Here is a 21083-nt window from a genome sequence, read left to right on the forward strand (position 1 = left end):
TTCTTTGTCTTTGGATTTGACATCTTATGGCCTTTGGAATGTGCACAGATAGCGTATTTTGAGGCTGCCGGCTGCATCAGCGCCAACAGAGTAAGGGTTCACAAGATAATGACTGATACTGTGCTTCAATCCCATTGTTGGACACAAAGTAATTCCAGTTAATGTTTTCACAAGTTTAAAGATGAAGTGAAAGGCCTTAATCTGTGTCTGCTTTTCATTTAGGTAACTACTCCAGACCCCCCACATATAGTGGGGTACCCAGTGCAAGCTACAGCGGCCCAGGGCCCGGCATGGGCATCAATGCCAACAGCCAGATGCATGGACAAGGGCCCAGCCAGCCATGTGGTGCTATGCCGCTGGGACGGATGCCATCGGCCGGGATGCAGAGCAGACCGTTTCCTGGAAACATGAGCAGCATGACCCCCAGCTCTCCCGGCATGCCACAGCAGGGAGGGCCAGGAATGGGGCCGCCCATGCCCACTGTGAACCGTAAGGCACAGGAGGCAGCCGCGGCAGTGATGCAGGCCGCTGCAAACTCAGCACAAAGCAGGTACGGCTCCCAGGACCAGCGCCAGGGCGGGCACTCGGGGCATCCACATGTGAGCGAGCGCACAGCCAAGCACAGAGCCGCCATGCCCCTGGGCGGCAGGAGAGAGTAGAACATGGTTCCTCTCGGCAGTTCTTTTTGTGCTAAATTTGCTCCATACTGTAAAGGTCAGAGAACTGAATGACGGACTGTACCGTAGGATAAGTGGAGGAAGGAAACAGAGTGGTGGGCAAGTCTGTTTGAAATGTCCATGAAGAGCTATCTCAACCAGCACCCAGGAAGCCAGGTCCAATTATGTAGGGAAAGATCTTTGATGTTCCATTTAAAATAGTGACTTTCAAGCACTATTTAAATTCCATAAAATTAAAAAAAGAAAGCCCATCCTTTTTTTTTAATCCCACCACAAAAATCCTTATAAAATAGAAACTGTGTGTGTATGTGTGTGTGTACATATGTGTGTTGCATCTGTGTGTTCATGTGAAATTTATATACTTCATATTCTTATATTTTCTTTTTCCAGGTATACTTACTATCCAAACCAAAATGTGGCAAATACAACAAAGATAATATTTTAGAAAGTTTTAAGTTATTAGAGCAAGGCTTTATCCTCAATTACTTGCTTCTTTTAATGCTGACGTTTAATCCTGAGGTAAATACTCCACCTGTATAAATAGCATAGTTAAGTCAACATTTATGAGGCACAGGTGGATATGTCTTTTTAAAAGTACACGTAAATATGTTTTTTTTAATATGTTCTAAAACAAAGTGCCCTGAAAAATATGTATCTTAACAATGTCTTCAGAAGAGAAGATAGAAGACCCTGACTTTTGTCAAGGGGAAATGAAAGCGAATGTATGTGTGTATGTGTGTGTGTTTCAGTGTGTCCCTGTGTCACTTGTCCTCTGAAGCTGCTATTTTGGGAATGTAGGGACCTCCCCCACCCCAGTCTCACTGTTTGCTGAAACTGATCATAGATTTCCCTTGAGGAATTAAAATAAAAATCAGTCTCTCTCTCTCTCATCCACTTTATGATTACTTAAGATCTACCGGACCCCCCGCAGCACACCTCTAAACCCAGCTTCCGTAGACTTGAGGGGACGTTTTCATACACCTGTCTATGAAGGCTGGCTTGGCTGGTCCAACTGAAGCTCTAATTTAGGGTTAAATGAATTGTCCATTGGTGCAGCTAGTAAAGCACGAGTCGTTTTCTCTCTTCTCAGTAGAAAGTGTTTGACTGCAGTTGGCAGGAAGCCTTTGACAGTGATTTGGGAAGACGGCCACAGACATTAAGGCATAACTCTGCTTGATTAAAAAGTCTTGACCCCCTTGTCCCTTTCTGAATCCATTTATTTAAATTAATGTGTAAATACACGTTTGTGCCTCTTCATTTCCTATTTCTAATCAGTAGACCATTCCAAAGCCTCGCCTTCATGAACTGCCCGTGGTAGCTCTCCACGACTGTAAATGAGGACTGTAGATTTTATTTTGGGCTTTTACCAAAGTCAAAGCTATACTTGGAAAGCTGTAAACTGAGATTCAGCCTGAGCATCTTCCTCTTCTCCCCTTTGTGCCCTGGCCACCACCCTTTTCCTTTCTAAGGAATCATGCCCAGTTCTGCCTGAGGCAGCTGCTTGACACAGAGTAGGACACCCACCTCCCACCTCTGTCACCCTCCACACCTCTGGGTGTGCACATGAGATGAACGGGGGGTTCGTACTTGTGCTGCAGAACCAATCCAAAGAAGCTGTTCTCTGTTCTACTTTAGGCCACCATACATTAGGTCGCCTGCTTATCCCAGCCAGTCTGGGGCTGGCGGACGCCCCATGTTTTCTTCCCAGCACCCCAACTATGGCAACTCTCAGGCTCCCCTGCTGCACCAGCCTGACCAGTACGGGTAGGTAGCACCACCCTGGATTGCCGCGGGGCCTTGGTATCCCTTTGAAACTGTTCATGAGTGCGCCCCCTGGCTGCTGGAGGAACTCCCACACCAGAAAAGTGAAAGACCCCCAAAGAAAACCCATGCCAGAGGGGGGGTGTCTTTTTGTTCATCTCTGTTTGTTTCGGGTTTTCGTTTGTTTTGTTTGTTTCATTTCTCACTCTTATTAACTGTTCTGTGATGGTTTGGTAGAAACCTGCATGCTGTCCCCACAGGCCCCATCTTTGCATGGCTTTGGCATGGCTTCTTCCCCTCATGCCTGAGAGGGAAAAACGACTTGTATCTCTGTAACATGACGAGGCCCCCTACTCGGCGTCATTGCCCCCTTGTCGTCAGAGTCGTTCTGTGTGGAAAGCTGTGTGTGCACCACTGTCATGTATTGTGACCGTCCCCGCCTCTGCCGTGAACTGCTCCAGCACTCACCCTGAGCTCAGAGGCCACGGTCTCGTTTGACAAGAGACTCGCTGCAGTAGGGATGACACAGGTTACTAAGAGGACTTAAGAGGGGTTTCATTATCTCACCGCTGAGCAAGCGTCTATTCCAAAGATTCCCGTTGTTCCCTTCTTCCAAGGAGTTTTAGGATGTGGAAGGCACCAGGGTAATACAACACAACAACCCAGCTCAGAATTTTCTTCCACAACGTGGAGTTGTCATATTATTACCCATTTTGACACAGGAATTACATAGAGCAACAAAAAGCGTCTCTTCTTTGCTGCTACAAAACTATCAAATATCAAGCTCTGGTATCATTTTTAAGCTAGTAAATGCTCTTAAGCTATGTTGTTACTGGATAATTCACTAAGCAAAAATAATTATTCTTGATGCCGTTTTGCATAGGTTCGCAATAAGATTATCGTACACAAATTTAATCATGTTCAGTAGTCGTTACAGGAGAGACATAACCACAACTTTGGTCAAGATAAAATACAGAACAGTCAGTGATTCGTAGAAAACCTGGTGTAACTAGCTGTGTATAAAGACTCTGCTTGCAGAACTGTGCCATCACTGCTCATTAGGAATGCAGGACACGGAAAGCTTTTTAATAGTTTTATATTCAGTATGTATTTATTTAAGGAGCCCTGGCGACGAAGTGGTTAAGCGCTTGGCTGTTAACCGGAAGGTTGGTGGTTTGAACCCACCAGCCACTCCATGGGAGAAAGATGTGGCAGTCGGCTTCCATAAAGGTTACAGCCCTCGAAACCCTATGGGGCAGTTCTACTCTGTCCTACAGGGTCACTATGAGTCAAAATTGACTCGACGGCAGTGAGTTTGGGTTTATGTATTTATTTAGACAGCAAGAACAAAAGATAATTCTTAACTGAGAGTTCTAAATTCTATAGACATGGTCCTAAGTGAGGACCAACAGGTGCAGAATTCTGTAAGCATAACCCTAAAAGTGATTGCAAATACAGAATGAGGTACACATACCTGTTCTCACAGACAATTGTCTTTTCCTCTTTTTTACTTTCTTGTAGTACCTTCAAGGACAGTTCATGAGTCAGTGGGAAGATAACAGTGGGGGCAGGAGAGCATTTATCATGGGCTCTAATCCATAGGCTCTGTCCTTTACCAGCTCCAGAGTCCTTTTTTAGACCCACAATGCTGCTTTGGCTGTGCCTTGCCAAGTCACATTAAGCAGCTGTGTGAAATGAATTTAAATGGCATGCATTGGAGTACAGTCTCTTCCACTGGGGCAGAAAATCAACGTTGGCTAACCAGCACGAGGAGATCAAATCTGCTTCGCAGCCAGCAGTGTCCAGATAGCATCCTCAGAACACACTGCTCCTCCATAATTAAAAGAAGGGGAACCGTGGACTTACTCTGTAAATCTGACAAAGCACACTTGGCAAAAGGCTCTATCGTTGTAGCCCTGTCTCTCGTAGCTGTGAATTTTACCTTTTATGTCTACAGTATTCTTTCTAAAAAAGAAAGAGAAGAGCATTTTATTTCTATTTTAAATCTTCCTTTCTACTTTGCAGTATAGATACAACTTGTTGCGCCTTTGTTTAAAAGCAGAAGCTTGAATATGAGAGAACGCATATGTTACATGTCTCAGCGCTGTGGTTTAAGGAACCTGCATTTTCAACGTGCTTTTGCTTCACTTACTTAACAGCTCGTTGCCGCAAACTCCTGTTTTTGTTTTTGATTTCCTCCCTGACTGAGGGCTCTGTCAGGTTAAAGTCAGGCAGGTGACTTGAAAAGCCAGTTAGTTGGCTAATTGTCACTTTCTCTCTTGGAAAGGAAGACATGGCTCAGGCCTTAGAGGAACAGTGTTCCCAGATTTTTGACTTCCTTCTCAAGTCAGAATTCCAAAGGGCCGAGAACCTAAGAAGAATCAGAAAAAGACAATTTAATGACAAATATGGAGAGACAGAGTGTGTGCGCGTGTGTGTGTGTCTGTCTGTCTGTCTAATTAGATGGAAACAAAAAGCTGTCTGTGAAAATGAAGTACTTTGACAATTATGGAGCCCTGGTGGCGCAGTGGATGAGAGCTCAGCTGCCAACCAAAAGGTTAGCAGTTCAAATCCACCAGCCACCTCTTGGAAATTCTGTGGGGCAGTTCTGCTCTGTCCTATAGGGTCGAGATGAGTCGGAATTGACTCAATGGCAACAGCTTTGGTTTTATGGCAGTTACACTTCCAACTTTCTTAGCTAGTTGACTATAAGGTAGTATAGAGAAAAAAATACAGGCATGTAACTGGTTAGAAGGTTCTTTACTAATTCCTTTTTTTTGATATATTATTTTCTGTGTTTTTGGTGAAAGTTTACACAGCAAACTAGGTTCCCATTTAACAATTTCTATACGTACTGTTCAGTGACATTGCCTACATTTTTCACAATGTGTCAGCATTCTCATTATTTCCATTCTGGTTGCTCCGTTTCTATTAATCGAGTTCCCCTGCCCCTCTCCTTACTTTCGCATCTTTGCCTTAAGGTAAATGTTGACTGATTGGTCTCGTATAGATGATTATTTAAAGGAAAACAGTACTTTCGGGTGATAATGTTTATTTTATGAGCTAGTCTGTTATTTGGCTGAAAGGTGACCTCCAGGAGTGGCTTCGGTTCTAAGTTTAAAGGGTGTCTCAGGGCAATAGTCTCGGGGATTCCTCTAGTCTCTACTGGTCCAGTAAGTCTGGCTTTTTTTAGGAATTTGAGTTTTGTTCTACAAAACTAATTCCTTTTTTAAGAGAGGCAGTATATGGGTAAAATTCACCTGATGCATTGAACAAGTTAAGGAATGTAGAGATGAATTGCTTTTTCTATTTCACCTTTTGAGCAAAGGAAGTTCTCATCCAAGTATCAGAGGACTTAAGATAGGATGTAGTGAACCATACCGCACAGATACTGGGTTAGCTGGGCAGTAATATCCCAGCATATGAAATTAAGGATCTATAGTCTATCTGCAGAAGGCCCCACCACCACCACACACACACACGCACACACACGCTTTTTACTCAGAAAATGCGGAAGTGTCTTCAGTTTAAAGCATTGTTGTTTGGTGTAGGGTTCTCTTGGAGTGATGAGAAAGGGAGAGTTGGAAATCCGCACTCAGGGATGGCGAATGGCTTTCATCTTTGGTCCATTTATGGTGGCTGTCAGCAGCATCGAATCCGCCAGGTGATCCTTGGAAACTCTATCGGGCAGTTCTACTCTGTCCTATAAGGTTGCTATGAGTCGGAACCGACTCGATGGCAGTGGGTTTTTGGTTTTTGGTCAGCAGCATTGTCATGAGAAGGATTTTGAGGTTTGTGTGAGCCTAGGAGAGTCACAGTTAGCCATAAGGTTGGGAAAAACCCTGGCCTGCTGTTTCCTAAACAAGCATTGCCATGAATCCCAGGCTCCGGCAGAGACTTCACTCGTTTTTGAATGACTGAATCCATCAGCAGTAACCTTTTGCTCAAAACGCATACACATAAACACACGCAAAATAAGCTTTCTCTTAGTTATCCAGTGTGTTTTTCACCCATTCACTAACTGAGGTGGCACTGGTGGTGCCCGCAGTTGACATCTCTGCCAGCTACCGCCAACTTATAGAATTGGATATTTCAGAACTATCCAGATTTCTTTCTTGGAAATGAACTCCAAGGAGGATGCATGACTTCCATTAGTCTACAAAAAGGCTAGCAAACCCTGCATGTATAAGCCAGGGCAGATGGACAGATTTTGATTTCCTAAGGTCCACCACCCCTAGCGCTTCATAGAAAAAAAAAAAAAAAAACAACCAGACTGTTGCATCCAGTAAATTCTGACTCGTGGCAACCCTATAGGACAGAGAAGAACTGCCCCATAGGATTTCCAAGGCTATAATCACTACAGAAGCAAACTGCCACACCTTTCCCATGGAGCTGCTGTTGGGTTCGAACTGCTGACCTTTTGGTTAGCAATCAGGAGCTTAACTACTGCACCACCAGGGTTCACAGACTTTCCAGGTAATATTGTTTTTATAAGAATGGGGTCCAAGAAGGTACAGAGTTTCAGTTATAGAAGGATAGACCCTTAGAGCTGATGAGAGGGTCCCAGAAGCCATCCAGTCTCCACTCCTTGATTATCTGGTTTAAGGAACTAAGACCCATCTGGTGGCCCATTCAGGCCCGTTCCGTGAGTTCCAGACAAGGCAGAGCAGAGCTAGTCCTTCTGCCCGGCAGCTCTTCCTTCTACAGAGTGCCATCTTTACACTCGTTCCCTTTTTTTTTTTTTTCATCTCTTCCTTTTTCTTCTCACTCATGTCTACAGGCAATCCTATTAGAAGCCACATGTTAATCAGTGTCTTAGTCTAGATTCCACCTCTTATGCTGATGGTCTGGATTTTCTTCTTCTGTCTTACTCAGTTGCCCTTGGTGGCCCTAAAGGAAATGGCTGCTGTGCACATTCCTGGTTGGACTTCATGTACAGCATAGGTAGCTGGTTTCTGGAACTAAACACCTTGTGAGATGAAGCAAGAGTTTACTTACTGCCACATGGATAGATTTGAATTTCTGGCCCTTTTTACCCTTTGATTGTCCGTACCAATATAGCTTTAGCATTTTCCATCCTTGTGAATGGAGTGTCACTGTTAAAGTAAGAATTCTGAGCCATAGAAAAGTGAAAATGGAAGTTGACGTTATTTACATGGGTAAATGCGTACACATAGGCAGTACCAAGACAAGAGATACCATTCTTTTGCTGTCCCCAAAACACTCCCCAAAGCCTAACTGAATGTCTGAAGAAGGATAACTCTCTGACTTCTTAGTTCTAAAAATATTGGGAAAAGTAAGTCCATTTGAAAAGTCTTATTCCTTTCGCCCAGAAGGGAGTTTTTATACCGAATATCACAAACATGCGTCTGTAGACCTACGTGTTAGTATTTATGTCATACCATAAAGTAGAGTCACTGAAATTAGGGTAAAAATGTTTTTTAGTCTAAGCCCCTCTCTTCAGGTGGATGGATTCCGTGAAGTGTTAGCCATAAGGTAGGTTGATTGGTAGAGCCCAACTAGACTGTTATTGACATAGTTGAATGCTTCCTAAGACAATATGGAAGGAGCCCTGGGGGCACAATGGTTAGAGTACTCGGCTGCTAACCCAAAGGTCGGCAGTTCGAACCTACCAGCTGCTTCATGGGAGAAAGATGTGGCAATCTGCTTCCATAAAGATTTACAGCCGTGGAAACCCTACGGAGCAGTTCTACTCTGACCTTTAGGGTTGCTATGAGTCAGAATCAACTCAATGGCGGTGGGTTTTTTGGTTAAGACCATATGAGCAGCAGACTTCCCTTGCTCGGAAACAACTAGATTCATTTACAGATACAAATGAATTTGTCTTTCTGGCTAAACGGAGTTCCTCATACCTACGCCTCACATGCATATCCCATACACACACACCTCCCAGCAACTGTTCCTGAGTGAGGTGTATTTATAATTCATATCCCGTGTTGCCGTTTGCCAGCAAGGCACTTTTTCTGTATTATTTTCTTCCCGAGCCTGTATGACGCAACCCCGCTGATGGTCTGGAAGCCACTGGTGTGGAAATGGAGACAATGCGTTAAAATGTCAGGGCAGGGGCAGGAAATGTCCGCGTGTGCCGGCCCCAGTCACAGTGCGTCCACGGGCCTGCAGAGCCCCGAGTGCTTGGTACTGACTGAGAACCTAGCCCTCTGGATTTTGGACAATTAGGTTTTAAAATAAGAGCTATGATTTGAAAAGTCATGTTACTGAAAGACAAAGAGAAAAGATTTCAAAAGCTTAAACAGATTTTTTATTTCAGAAGTTATATGTAAGCCTTTGTATTATCATCTAAATACTGTGCTCTAATTTTTAACCCCCTTTTCTCTTCAAAATGTAGAATTTTTTTTATTATGTTGGTCTTTTAAGGTTATGATTTCATTTCAATCAAACATCTCAGAGTTATAGAATTATTACAGAAGCCATACAGTACATTTATGAGTCTCCAAATCAAAAACTAGTAAAACACTAATTTTAAAAAGACCAAGAGAGATTTTTTTAATTTTCATGAGACCAAGAAGTCCAAGTATGAAATGTGCAGCAAATCTTTAATGGGCTGGAGTCTATGAAGTTCCCTAAATGCCAGAGGGTTATCGGCTAGGGAGATTCTTAAACATGCGCAGACCTTCCCCAAGCCACAGGAGGGGTGGGCTCCTGAGCCTGTGTCATCGTACATCGCAGGTGGTTCTGATGGCAAAGCCAGCGTGCGTGGGATTGGCTTGGGAGTTCCTCCCACTGAAGGGTCCTAATGAAAGCCCAGAGGGAGAGCCAGGGAAGTGCATATTCAGATACCTGGTTTTTACACCTGCTTCCTGGTGGACAGAGCTGAGGGTGCGGGATAGAAGTAGGAGACACTGATGTTTGTGCACGCCTGATTGGTCTAGACATCAGTATCCTCCTCAGACTCTGAGATGTCTCATGTGGCCCCACCACACCTACACCTGCCTCCTTAACACAGAATCTCCTTGCCCCTGTTCCAATCAGAGCCTCTCACAGCTGGATGCTGCCGCCACGGCAACTCACAGTGAGATGTACATTGGGTTAAGGTTCTTGTTAACCAGATGAACCTGCCATCAGTGGAGCGTGTGCCCCTGGTTACTTGTCCCGGCCCCTTGCCGCACTTCTAACCTCGCTGACCGCGTATACCCAAACATTCACACCAGGCAAACTGAGAGATCAATCTAGAACCAGCAACACAGCACAGCAAATCCCAATTATGCCAAGTTCCAACATCTGGGATTATTGGCATCCCGTATCTTCTGGGTTATGGCATTCGCCTGCATTGTCCACCAAACAGACTCTTAGGCTGTCAAGTTTCTCTCAGCCCTGAAACCTGGTGACCTTAGCAGAGTTTGGGCCGGAAGGCAGCAGGAAAGGTGTACCAGTGGTAATGATGATATGGTCCCTGTCTTGGTGTACCCCAGTTGGGGTTTAGAAATACCATGGGTAAGCTTGTAAAGATCATAGGTAAGAAGCTGGATTCTTTTCAACCACTCACACAGCGTCTTGGTTTGTGTGATGGGAAGGACTGTGGGAAGCAGGTCTCTAAGTTTCCTCTTCAGTATTGGTCTTCATTCTTATTTTGAACTCCACTTCTGCCATTATACGTGTGTGTAAAAAAAAAAAAAAGCAAAGCTGTCAACCTGTAAGGTGTTGTCCCTCTCTTTTTGGAAGTTACCTCTGACTAGATTACCTTTGGTTGATAAAATACCTGCCAGGTAAGAACTTGTCTGAATCCTCTCCCTGCCTACGCAAGGCTCTCTGACTTCTCAGGGGCAGAGCAGCTGGTGAACACAGAAAGAATTAGACTTTGGCTCAGCTTCCAGGCCTTCCCTGCAACGTTTTGTACCCTAATTTTGAAAACTGTTTTGCTTTAACAAATTAAATAGCTTTGTGGCCCAGGCCTTTTAGCTCAGGAGAGTTGTAAGAATTTAAAACCCAAACCAGTTGACATCCCATATGTGTTGCAGAGTAGAAGGGTTTTTTAAAAATTAGAAATGACTGCATTGACATGGCCCCTGTTGCCCTAGGCGTGTTTAACTGCATCCTTTGTAGGAGGGTTTTTCAAGACACTGCTGTGGCAAAGTGCATGGGGTAAGAGCCCAGGACCCAAATTAATTTATTTTTAAGCGAACAGACTGGCGCGTGGAGGTACAAGAGATATGTGAATTCTTATGAGATGTAGGCACTCTTAACAATCTCACTCCAAAATACCACTCAGATTACGCGTCATGATTGTTATTTAACTCCTCAGAATCTGTCAGGCCAGTGTGCTCTCACTGCCCAAGACTGTGCGGTCCCCTTGCCATACTCCCCTTGCTCTGCTTTGGTACCTGCTAAGCAGCACACCACGTTCAGATGATCTATTCATGCTGTCTTATACTGCCTATCCAAGAAGGACATGTCCCAGGTAAAAGGTGGTCACTGAAAAGGAATCGCCCTCACTGGACATTGATTGAAGTCTTTTGTTAATGGTGTTATGATCTCCAGATAAGCTTTTAAAGTAAAGATCTTTAAAACATACAGTGCAGTTAGGAAGGGCCACTTCTCTTCCTTGAGATCATCGGGGCAATTAATTTTTCTTTTCATGAGGCCCTGCTGGTCTCCTTTGTACCAGAGCCAGGACCCGTGCTGTCTGCACCTTGACAGACCAGTGTGGTGCTCCACACCAGCACTCACAAGCCCTGGAGCCCCTCCCGCGGGAAAGGCAGGGCTTGAGAGCACTGCTGCCCCCTCTGGGTGCCACCAGCACCTACACTGAGGGAGCCTGTGAGCTGGAAATCTAAGGGAAGGAAGGGCCAAAAGGGAGGTCTTTGAGTTGTATCTCTTTAGGAAGGAGATCTTCGGTTCATTTTTGTATGTTTGCAGTGAACAGTACATATTAGTAGGATAGGCTTACCAAACCAACATCAACGTTGAGAGCGAAGAGAACATTCTTCATTATCAATTACCAAAATTCTAGCAGCCAGATGCTGTTTTTACACTATCTTCACACCCTGGCAAGAAAGGCTCTCGCTTCAAAACCCTTGAGCTCTATTTGTTCTCCTGGTTGCTTTGAGAGGGACGGTAAGGCTCAGCAGGCCGCTTTGGGAACAACTAAAACCAGGTATCTGTGTTGAGGCCCAAAGGAGGAAGTGAATCTTTAAATTGCACAGTGGGTGCTGTTTTAGTAGAGACTGCCAGAACCAGAGCTGCTAACGGGTTGGAACCCTCAGAGAAAAATGGAAAAAATGTTTCTGAAGCCAGAGCCTTTTCTGAAATCCAGGATGGAATATGCAGTGTGGAAGGATTATCACGAAGACGCACAGGTAGAAAGACAGCTCTTTGAAGAAAAGTGGAAACAAATGGGAGAGAGGCTTTGGAAACAGAGGCTGTATGGGTGGTACACGTTACAAAGGCCCAAAGACATGCCCACATGGCGGAGACCTGCCAGGAGAGATCCCCTCTGACGAGTGAAGGTGAAGCCAACGAAGAGACCGTCCTCAAGAATATGCTAACAGTTACGTACTGCTACTTCTCCGCTGAAAGGGTCTCTATCCTAGCACTGTGGAGAAATAACATCCTCCTTTGCCCATGCTTAAAGGAAGAAAACAAAGCAAATGTTTATTAGTTACCAGAGGGCTTAGGGGTTATTTTTTTATAGCCGGAAAAGAACTCTTGGTTGACCCTCCAGCTTTTCTGTTGGAGTTATACACATTTAAGCTTTCCCTTACTGACCAGGCTGCCTTGAAAAGAGATCACGTCCACTAGCAAGGGACGATCTTAGAGAAGAGACTGGCCAGCCCTCTGCCCAAGAGGTGTTGTAAAGAAAGGGCCTTCTTGCTTAGGGACAAAAGAGGAATGAAATGACTCAAACACTCTCCTTTCCAGATTTGTGTACCCAGCTGCCTGGGACACACGGTCTCTTGGATGTCTCATAGACATGTCAAACTCAACATGTCCAAAGCAAAACTCATGAGCTCCACTGGTGTTTTCCAGTCCAGTGATGAGCCCATCCATCCTCAGTCCTCTTGTGCAAGCAACACCTAGGAGACATCTCAGCACTACCTGTCCTTCTAGATGAAATCCCTAACTCATCACAAAGTCAGTTTAACTCCAAGATATTGCTCAGCTCTCTTTCTTGCTTCTGACCACTTTGTTCCAAGGCTCACCATCTCTTAACCTGGTGAAATGTGCATCTCTTTATGCCATTCCTGCTGCTTAAAAACCATTTGTCTTATTCCTGTTTCTTTGTGGATAAGGACAACACCTTCTAGAACACTAAGCCTTGCACAACCTGACCCTAACCTCCCTCTCCACCCCCTTTTCTCACAGTGTCCACCTTGCTTTCTACCAGCGCCCCTGTTCTTGCAGGGCCCTTGTGATTGCCGTCTGTCTGTCCTCTCCCCTTCACCTAATTCATTCTCATGTGACCCGTTAGAGGGAATCCACACTGTGCTCAGGGGACTTTCCCTGACCTCCCCCCCCGCCCCCAGACCAGGGCATTTTCCCTTGTCACGCAGTCATACCACCCAGATACCGCTTCTTCATGCCACGCGGCGTGGCTGCAGTTCTGCACGTGCATGTCTGCTTACTTGACGTTTGTTTATTTATTTTGCCCTATTATTGTGCTCTTCCTTCCCTTTTCCCCTCCCATACTCCATATGTATCTTAAAGCACCAGATGTTTCTAACTATCAAATGAATGGAAGGAATTTCTGATTGTTTAGTTGTTTCTAGAAGGTCCCCCTAAGTAAAAACCCTATAGCGAAGTTCTACTCTGTCCTCTAGGGCCGCTATGAAAACCCACAGCCGTCAAGTCGATTCTGAGTCATTGCGACTGTATAGAACAGAGTAGAACTGCCCCATAGGGTTTCCAAGGAGCGCCTAGAGGATTCGAACTGCTGACCTCTTGGCTAGCAGCCGTAGCACTTAACCACTATGCCACCAGGGTTTCCTGGTCGCTACGAGTTGAAATCAATTTGACAGCAATGGGGTTTTTTTAGCCTTTTTAAATCAGTGGCACTTCTGTTTGTTCTTTGTCTTTGGTTTAATAATACAAATGCCACTTTCCCATCCTGGGGTGGATTCCTAGCAAGATCACTGGCTTCTTGAAATTATAACATTATTTTGCCACGAGGATTGCTGATGGAGTTGCTGTTAGAAGCACGGTGATTGATTAGTCATGCCAAAAAATTGACCTGGGCTTGGGCATCTTTGTATTCTGTTTTGATTTTGTTGTTTTGGGGGAGAGAGAACGTTTTCTCCTCTTCAGATATTAGATTTCAAGAACCTAGACATGATTTCTCCTCCTTGGTACTCCCATGGAAGAGTTTCCTCAACATTATTGGATACACATGTGAAAATAGTTTCTGTTTATAAAACATTTCAACCTGGGCATTCTGTGTGATGTTTTATACACAATTTGAGCACCGAGGAAAGGAAGTAACACACTGACAAGGAAATTCTGCTGTAATCGGGGCTTTTCAAGGTTTCGAGTCCCTGATTCTGAAAACTGTTGGGTTTAAGTGATAAACTGCCCCAGTTTCAGTGTTAAGCAATCTTTTCTGGCTTAATAACTCAAACTACATCAAAGCGACAGTCCATATAAAGAGATGTTATTTGCTGTTGTGCTCAGTTTCCCATGAAGCATTGCCAACAAGTTCATTTTGAACATTACTCAAGAATGCATTATGCAGATGACACAACCTTGCTTGCTGACAGTGAAGAGGACTTAATGCACTTACTGATAAAAATCAAAGACCACAGGCTTCTGTATAGATTACACGTCAACATAAAGAAAACAAAAATTCTCACAACTGGACCAATACGCAACATCATAATAAACAGAGAAAAGATCAAGGTTGTCAAGAATTTCAAATTACTTGGAACCACAGTCAACACCATGGAAGCAGCAGTCAAGAAATCAGAAGACGCATTGCATTGGGCAAATCAGCTGCAAAAGACCAAGGAGATGTCACCTTGAGGACTAAGGTGCGCCTGACCCAAGCCGTGGTGTTTTCAGTCACCTCATATGCATGCGAAAGCTGGACAATGAATAAGGAAGACCAAAGAAGAATTGACGCCTTTGAATTATGGTGTCGGCGAAAAATATTGACTATACCATGGACTCCCAAAACAATGAACAAATCTGTCTTGGAAGAAGTACAACCAGAATGCCCCTTAGAAGCAAGGTTGGCGAGACTATGTCTCACATACTTTGGACATGTTATCAAGAGGGATCAGTCCCTGGAGAAGGACATCATGCTTGGTAAAGTAGAAGGTCAGCAAAAAAGAGGAAGACCCTCAATGAAATGGAGTGGCACAGTGGCTGCAACAGAGGGCTCAACCATAGCAACAATTGCGAGGCTGCCGCAGGATCGGACAGTGTTTCATTCTGTTGTACGTGGGGTCCCTATGAGTCGGAGCCAATTTGACAGCACCTAACAACAATAAGAATGGTATTTGCTGGGGCTGTGATGGAAATCTTCGGAGTAGAACCTCTGTCTATGTATCTGTGCTGCTAGGACTTCGTCAGGTGGCTTCACTCATGTGGTCTCTACCCCCCAGCACTTCTTCTGTCTGTCCGTACCCTTCTCCAAAGAGCTGTATCAGAAACCCATTTATTTTCAAGATGCGTATCTTCCACTTCCCCATCTAGCACTGTTGAGAAAAAATAGTGTAGTTTGCTAAAACAGTAAGGCCTAACTACTCTTCATTAAAGCACCAAAATCATACAGGGACTTTATTTTAAATTTTACTGTAGTTGATTTAAAAGCAAGATATTTAGAAATGTGTGGGTATGCCATAGGATTTCATACTAATGTTTTTAACTGCCAAATTCAAACTGTAACAGAAAGCCCTGGTTCCCTTTCTGCTTTCACATCAAACCGTTGGAGATGATAGCTTTAAAATTGGTATTTGCCTCTCTTTGTTTGTCCAAAGCCAGCCCTATGTTAGCAAGTAAGTGTGTAGTTGTTAGGCGCCATCGAGTCGGTTCCAACTCCTAGTGACCCTGTGTACAACAGAATGAAACACTGCCTGGTCATATGCCACCTTCACAGTCATTGCTATGCTTGAGCCCATCGTTGCAGCCACTATGTGAATCTATCTCGTCGTTGAGGGTCTTCCTCTTTTTTCTCTGATCCTGTACTTAAACAAGCACCATGTCCTTCTCCAGGAACTGATCCCTTCTGCCAACATGTCCAAAGTACAGGGGGCAAAGTCTCACCATCCTCGCTTCTAAGACCATTGTGGCTGTACTTCTTCCAAGACAGATTTTTTTTCGTTCTTCTGGCAGACCATGTTACATTCAGTGTTCTTCGCCAACATCATGATTCAAAGGTATCAATTCTTCTTCTGTCCTCCTTATTCATTATCCACCTTCACATGCATCAGACTTTGAAAACACCATGGTTTGGGTCAGGTGCACCTTATTCCTTAAAGTGACATCTTTGCTTTTCAACACTTTAAAGAGGTCTTTTGCAGCAGATTTGCCCGTTGCAATGCATTCTTTGATTTCTTGACTGTTGCTTCCGTGGCTGTTGATTGTAGATCCAAGTGAAATGAAATCCTTGGTAACTTCAGTATTTCCTCCATTTATCATGATGTCACTTATTGGTCAGTTGTGACAGTTTTTGTTTTCTTTATATAGAGGCGTAATCAGTACTGAAGGCTGCAGTCTTTCATCTTCATCAGTAAGTGCTTCATGTCCTTTCTGCTTTCAGCAAACAAGGTTGTGTCATCTGCATATAGCAGCTTGTTAACGAGTCTTCCTCCAATCCTAATTCCTCTTCACATAGTCCAGCCTCTCAGATTATTTGCTCAGCATGCAGACTGAATAAGTATGGTGAAATGATACAACCCTGAGGCGCACCTTTCCTTGACTTTAAACCACGCAGTATCCCCTTGTTCTGGTTGAATGACTGCCTCTTGGTCTATGTACTGCTGGTTGCTCATGAGCACACTTAAGTGTTCTGGAATTCCCACTCTTCACAGTGTTATCCATAATTTGGTATGATCCACGCAGTCCAATGCCTTTACATAGTTAATAAAACACAGGTAAACATCTCTCTGGTATCCTCAGCTTTCAGCCAAGATCCATCTGACATCAGCAGTGATGTTCTCTCTGAATCCATCTTGAATTTCTGGCAGTTCCCTGTGGATGTACTGCTGCAACCATTTTTGAATTATCTTCAGGAAAAGTTTACTTGTGTGTGATATTAATATTGCTCTGCATTCCATTGGATCACTTTCCTTTGGAATGGGCACAAATATGAATCTCTTCCAGCTGGTTGGCCAGGTAGTTGTCCTCCGAATTTCTTTGCATAGATAAGTGAGCACCTCCAGTGCTGCATCCGTTTGTTGAAACATCTCAATTGGTATTCCATCAATTCCTGGAGCCTTGTTTTTTGCCGATACCTTCAAGTGCAGCTTGGACTTCTTCCTTCAGTACCATCGGTTCCTGATCATATGCTGCCTCCTGAAATGGTTGAATGTTGACCAATTCTTTTTGGTACAGTGACTCTGTATTCTTCTATCTTCTTTTGATGCTTCCTGCATGATTCAATAAGTTGCCCATAGAATCCTTCAGTATTGCAACTCAAGGCCTGAATTTTTTCTTCAGTTTTTTCAGCTTGAGAAATACCCAGTGTGTTCTTTCCTTTTGGTTTTCTAATTCCGGGTCTTTGCACATTTCATTATGAAAATAATTATAATTAAAGACCAATATACATTCATAGAAAAGGTACATTTATATAAAAAGGTAAATTCTCTTGGATATCCTGTGGGTCAGTGTGTTTAAGTGACAAACCCCAGGTCACACTCTGATGTGTGACAGGCACAGGAAGTGCTGCCCTGCTGTGGATGTGGCTCAGATGAGTGCAGGCAGTGTGGTCAGTGCCCTGGGGTTTGTGATGCAGTTGGCTTCATCATTTCACAGTGTGCGGTCCAGTGGCCACCTCAGCAGTATGTCAGCATAACAACAAGAAAACATTATTCTAAAATGTTCATCAGATTACCCCCGAGAGGAGACTGGGCATTCGTTGCCGTAGCCATTGTAGAAATCAGGTCAGTGGTAATTTGTAACAAAAACTGCCTCGGCCTGTAGGCCCATTAGGAGTGATAGCCCAGTGATTCACAGAGCCAAGGTCAAGGTAGGACACTGCTTTTCCAGGTGCACCTTGTGTTTTGGTAGGTTTTACATTTTAAATGTTCCCGTCATTTCAGTGTGCCTTTGCCAGTTTTGCTTTTTGTTTTGTTGTGGTTTCCTCTTGAAAAAAAGAAAATGGTGATTTACGTCTTCACTTTCCTGGCTCCGTCTGGATCATTCCGAGTGCTGCTGTGGTCAGAAGGGGACTTGGCGGCCAGTGGGTGCTGCCTCTGAGAGTTCACCAACCTTTGCGAAGGGACTCGGCCCTTCACCTCCAGTGTACGTGGCTGGTCCTAGCCATGTAAGCAGCCCAGACAAATAAATGTGCACCTTAGTGATCCTCTTACATTAGCGATACCAGGAGAAGCCTTCATGTGCTTGGGTGGGTCAGAGAGGTGGCTGTCTTATGTTTCTGTCCAGAAGGCAAATTGTCTCAATTTCCAAAAGGCAGCAGAGTGCACTGAAAGCCCTTTATTATGATGATGATGGTGGTGGTGCTGCCCATCTTGCATGCTCAAAATGATGATAGACTTGGTAGTACTTTCCAAAGCAGTAATTAATAAGAGTTTCTTCTTTGATGATGAAAAAGTTGGGGAAAGTCTCTTCCCCATTTAGGCAGGTGGCCAGCTACTACATGACTGCTGGCCACATGTCTCCTGCGTTCCTGGGAAGACTTCTGTCCCTTTCTGCTGCTTCTCTCCTTGCATCCTCAGGAGGCCTACAGCATGCAGGGTAAAACCCCTTCCTGGAAGCAAGTGTCCCTGACTTTTATTCTCTCCACCGCCACCATGCCCACTCCTCCCCCTGCTGCCACCTCAAGGAAGCCCCACCAGGATGCTGAGCAAAGCAGACTCTGATTGGTCAGCTTTTGACAACTGAAGATTCATACACTAGCCACACAGAAAGGTATCATATAATAACACTGCCCTATGCCGTTATACTCTGTCTCATCAGATGTCAGCAGTGAAAAAAGTAGTATCCTAGACCGAAAGCAGCTTTGGGGAATTCTGGTTCTGCCACTTACTAGCTGTGTGACTTCAGGCAAGTTACTTAACCTCTCTGAGCCTTATTTTCTTTATTTGTATAAGAACATTATTCTACCTACCTTTCTCTGGGAATTTTAAAAATTAACTGTGAAGTGCCTAGAAATCACACTGGGCATATTTGTACATACTTAATAAATTACTAATGTTATTAGCGTTATCAGCCCCTCCACGTTTAGAGGTAAAAACTGAGGCCTCGAGAGCAGAAGTGACTTGCTCCTGGACCCCCAGAGACAGTAGAATATGTGACTGGCGGCAGAGTCAAGACCAGAACAGAGGTCTCCTGACTGCCTGGCTTTTTACCCAGACTTTTAAAACTACCCCAAAACAAAACCCATTACCATCGAGTCAAATCCTATTCATAGCGACCCGATAGGACAGGGTAGAACTGCCCCATAGGGCTTCCAAGGAGCGGCTGGTGGATTCGAACTGCTGACCTTTTGATTAGCAGCCATAGCTCACCATAGTTTAATTGAGGACCACCGTAACGCAGGACCTTTCAGTGCCGTCTATCTTTAATGTGTTGTTATGCGAAGGGCACTTTATAAACCTCTGTAATGCACACCTACATCATCTTACAGTGGTTGGAGAGGGACAGTGCTGACTTGGGGAAAATCATAGATGAAGGTTGAGTGGGCCCTTTAAGGTCATTTCATTTAATCATCTGCCTGGTGTGTTTTTATATCTTGGTTCTCTTTTTGCCTTAGTATAAACAGTGTGTTTGAGGAACTGTGAGTTTCATGTACATGTTAGTTACTCTGCATGTGAAACTCAATTTAGTAGACGATTGAAGTGGTGGCTCTCCTTCATATTGCCTTTTTACAATGATGAAAATGTTCTCTATTCATTTATCTAATGGATCATTTCTACTAATTCATGTCCAAGGCACTTGCAGAGACACAAGGCTTGATTAGGCTCAGACCCTCCTCTCAGGAGGCTTGCACACCTACCAGAGCCAAGGTACACACATGCATTATTTCAGTACACAAGAGACACTGTCGTGAAGGGGAGAAGGTGGGGGAGCAGAAAAGCCTTCCCAGAGCAGGGGGCATCATCCAAACTGGATCTGCCTGAATGGGTGGAGGCTGGCTGTGAGTTCCCAGTCACTGACAGAAGCAGGCTTCCAGAAAACACAGACCGTCCCTAAGTTAAGGCTGCTCTCGTGTGGTTTATCTGCGAAGAAGATAGGAGAACAGCTCCAACACATGCCACTTGCTTTCTTCTGAGACAGTTCCATAAATCCTAGAGTGTTGTGTGAATGAAAGCACTTCAGAAGGAAACCTAGGATATTTGAGTCAACACCAGCACTCTCCATGATGATGCTAAGACCCTAAGCATATAGGAATATGTTTCTAGGTACCGTGCAACACGTTTTTAAGTGTTTGCTGACGTAGAGGTTAATCGGAAAGAAGCCCTTGGAGGACTCAGCTCCATCCTTAATGAACTGCAGTGGTGGCTGTGATCCTGGTGCTGTGGCTGCCCAGAGAGAAGTCTGGGTTGGCCGAGAATTGAAGTCTGAAGTAGCACTTGTTTCTCCCAGAGTCAGCCTCACACCGTTACCCTCTCAGCCTCTGAAAGTTCTCCAAGCCATCGCTGAGCGTTCCTTTGTACAGAATTTTTTTTAATGGCTTGTCTTAAATAAAATAAATACTCAAACCTTTGATACTTTGATTTTTCAAATGGTCCGTGTTTGAACTTTTTCTACAGTCCAGCAACTTAAGTCCACTGAAAATAACTACACAAAAGGAACAGTGTATTGTTGTCTCGTTTTGTTTTTTAATGATTTTTGTTCATCTTTCAAAGAATCTTTCCATTTTTTTGCTGTCATTGTTAAACTGTGCACTAAGAGTCAGCAAGGGATAGTTTAACGGTAGGAGAGAGGGTTGAAATCATAATGAATTTGTAACAGATAAGCCAATTATCTGTGGATTTCCACCTCTCTCATTAGCTTAACTCCTAAGATAAAACATTACTAGCCCAAACTTTGAAAAGTGTTTTTAAAGGTATGCTATTTACATAAGAAAAGCTCGAGTACGATGCTAGAATCTTTGAAAGTTTTTACCTCATTGTCATCGTCTTTCTTTTTGCTTTGTAACCCTCCCATACCCTCCCCCCGAGAATTAAAGCACTCTGCAGCTTAAATCCCTCGTCCCTCCCCAGCCTCATTACCAGAGGTTAGAGAAATGACATTGCCTGACAGCTGTCTCCTTCAGATCAAAGAGTTCCCTTTTCTTCTTTGTAAGAATGAGGAAAAGTATGTCTTTCACAAAGCGCAGGACGAAACTAACTTGGCGCCAAAAGATGACTTTATGAGCCTGTACCCTTAGAACCAGTCTGGGGGCTTTGGGGGAGCGGACGCCTCAGAGCATATTAGGGACATGTACAAGATAATCTAAAGTAACCTTCTCCTGCAACAGAAAATCCCTCCCTGAAACGAGCACAGTTC

At 44.2% G+C, this 21083-nt stretch overlaps 1 protein-coding gene across 4 annotated transcripts in view; it reads left to right on the top strand.

The window, feature by feature from the left end:
• ARID1B (AT-rich interaction domain 1B) overlaps window positions 1–21083 on the top strand; it is a 502278-nt gene that overhangs the window by 433956 nt on the left and 47239 nt on the right. For 3 of the 4 annotated variants that reach the window (XM_049904492.1, XM_049904463.1, XM_049904474.1), the window contains 2 exons: window positions 223–550; window positions 2313–2441. In XM_049904492.1, coding sequence (XP_049760449.1) covers window positions 223–550; window positions 2313–2441 — 457 coding nt within the window. The remainder of the gene's footprint in view (window positions 1–222; window positions 551–2312; window positions 2442–21083) is intronic. The other variant, XM_049904483.1, reaches the window with a different exon arrangement.

The sequence above is a fragment of the Elephas maximus genome, chromosome 1 (assembly GCF_024166365.1).
Source record: "Elephas maximus indicus isolate mEleMax1 chromosome 1, mEleMax1 primary haplotype, whole genome shotgun sequence".
Taxonomy (NCBI): domain Eukaryota; kingdom Metazoa; phylum Chordata; class Mammalia; order Proboscidea; family Elephantidae; genus Elephas; species Elephas maximus.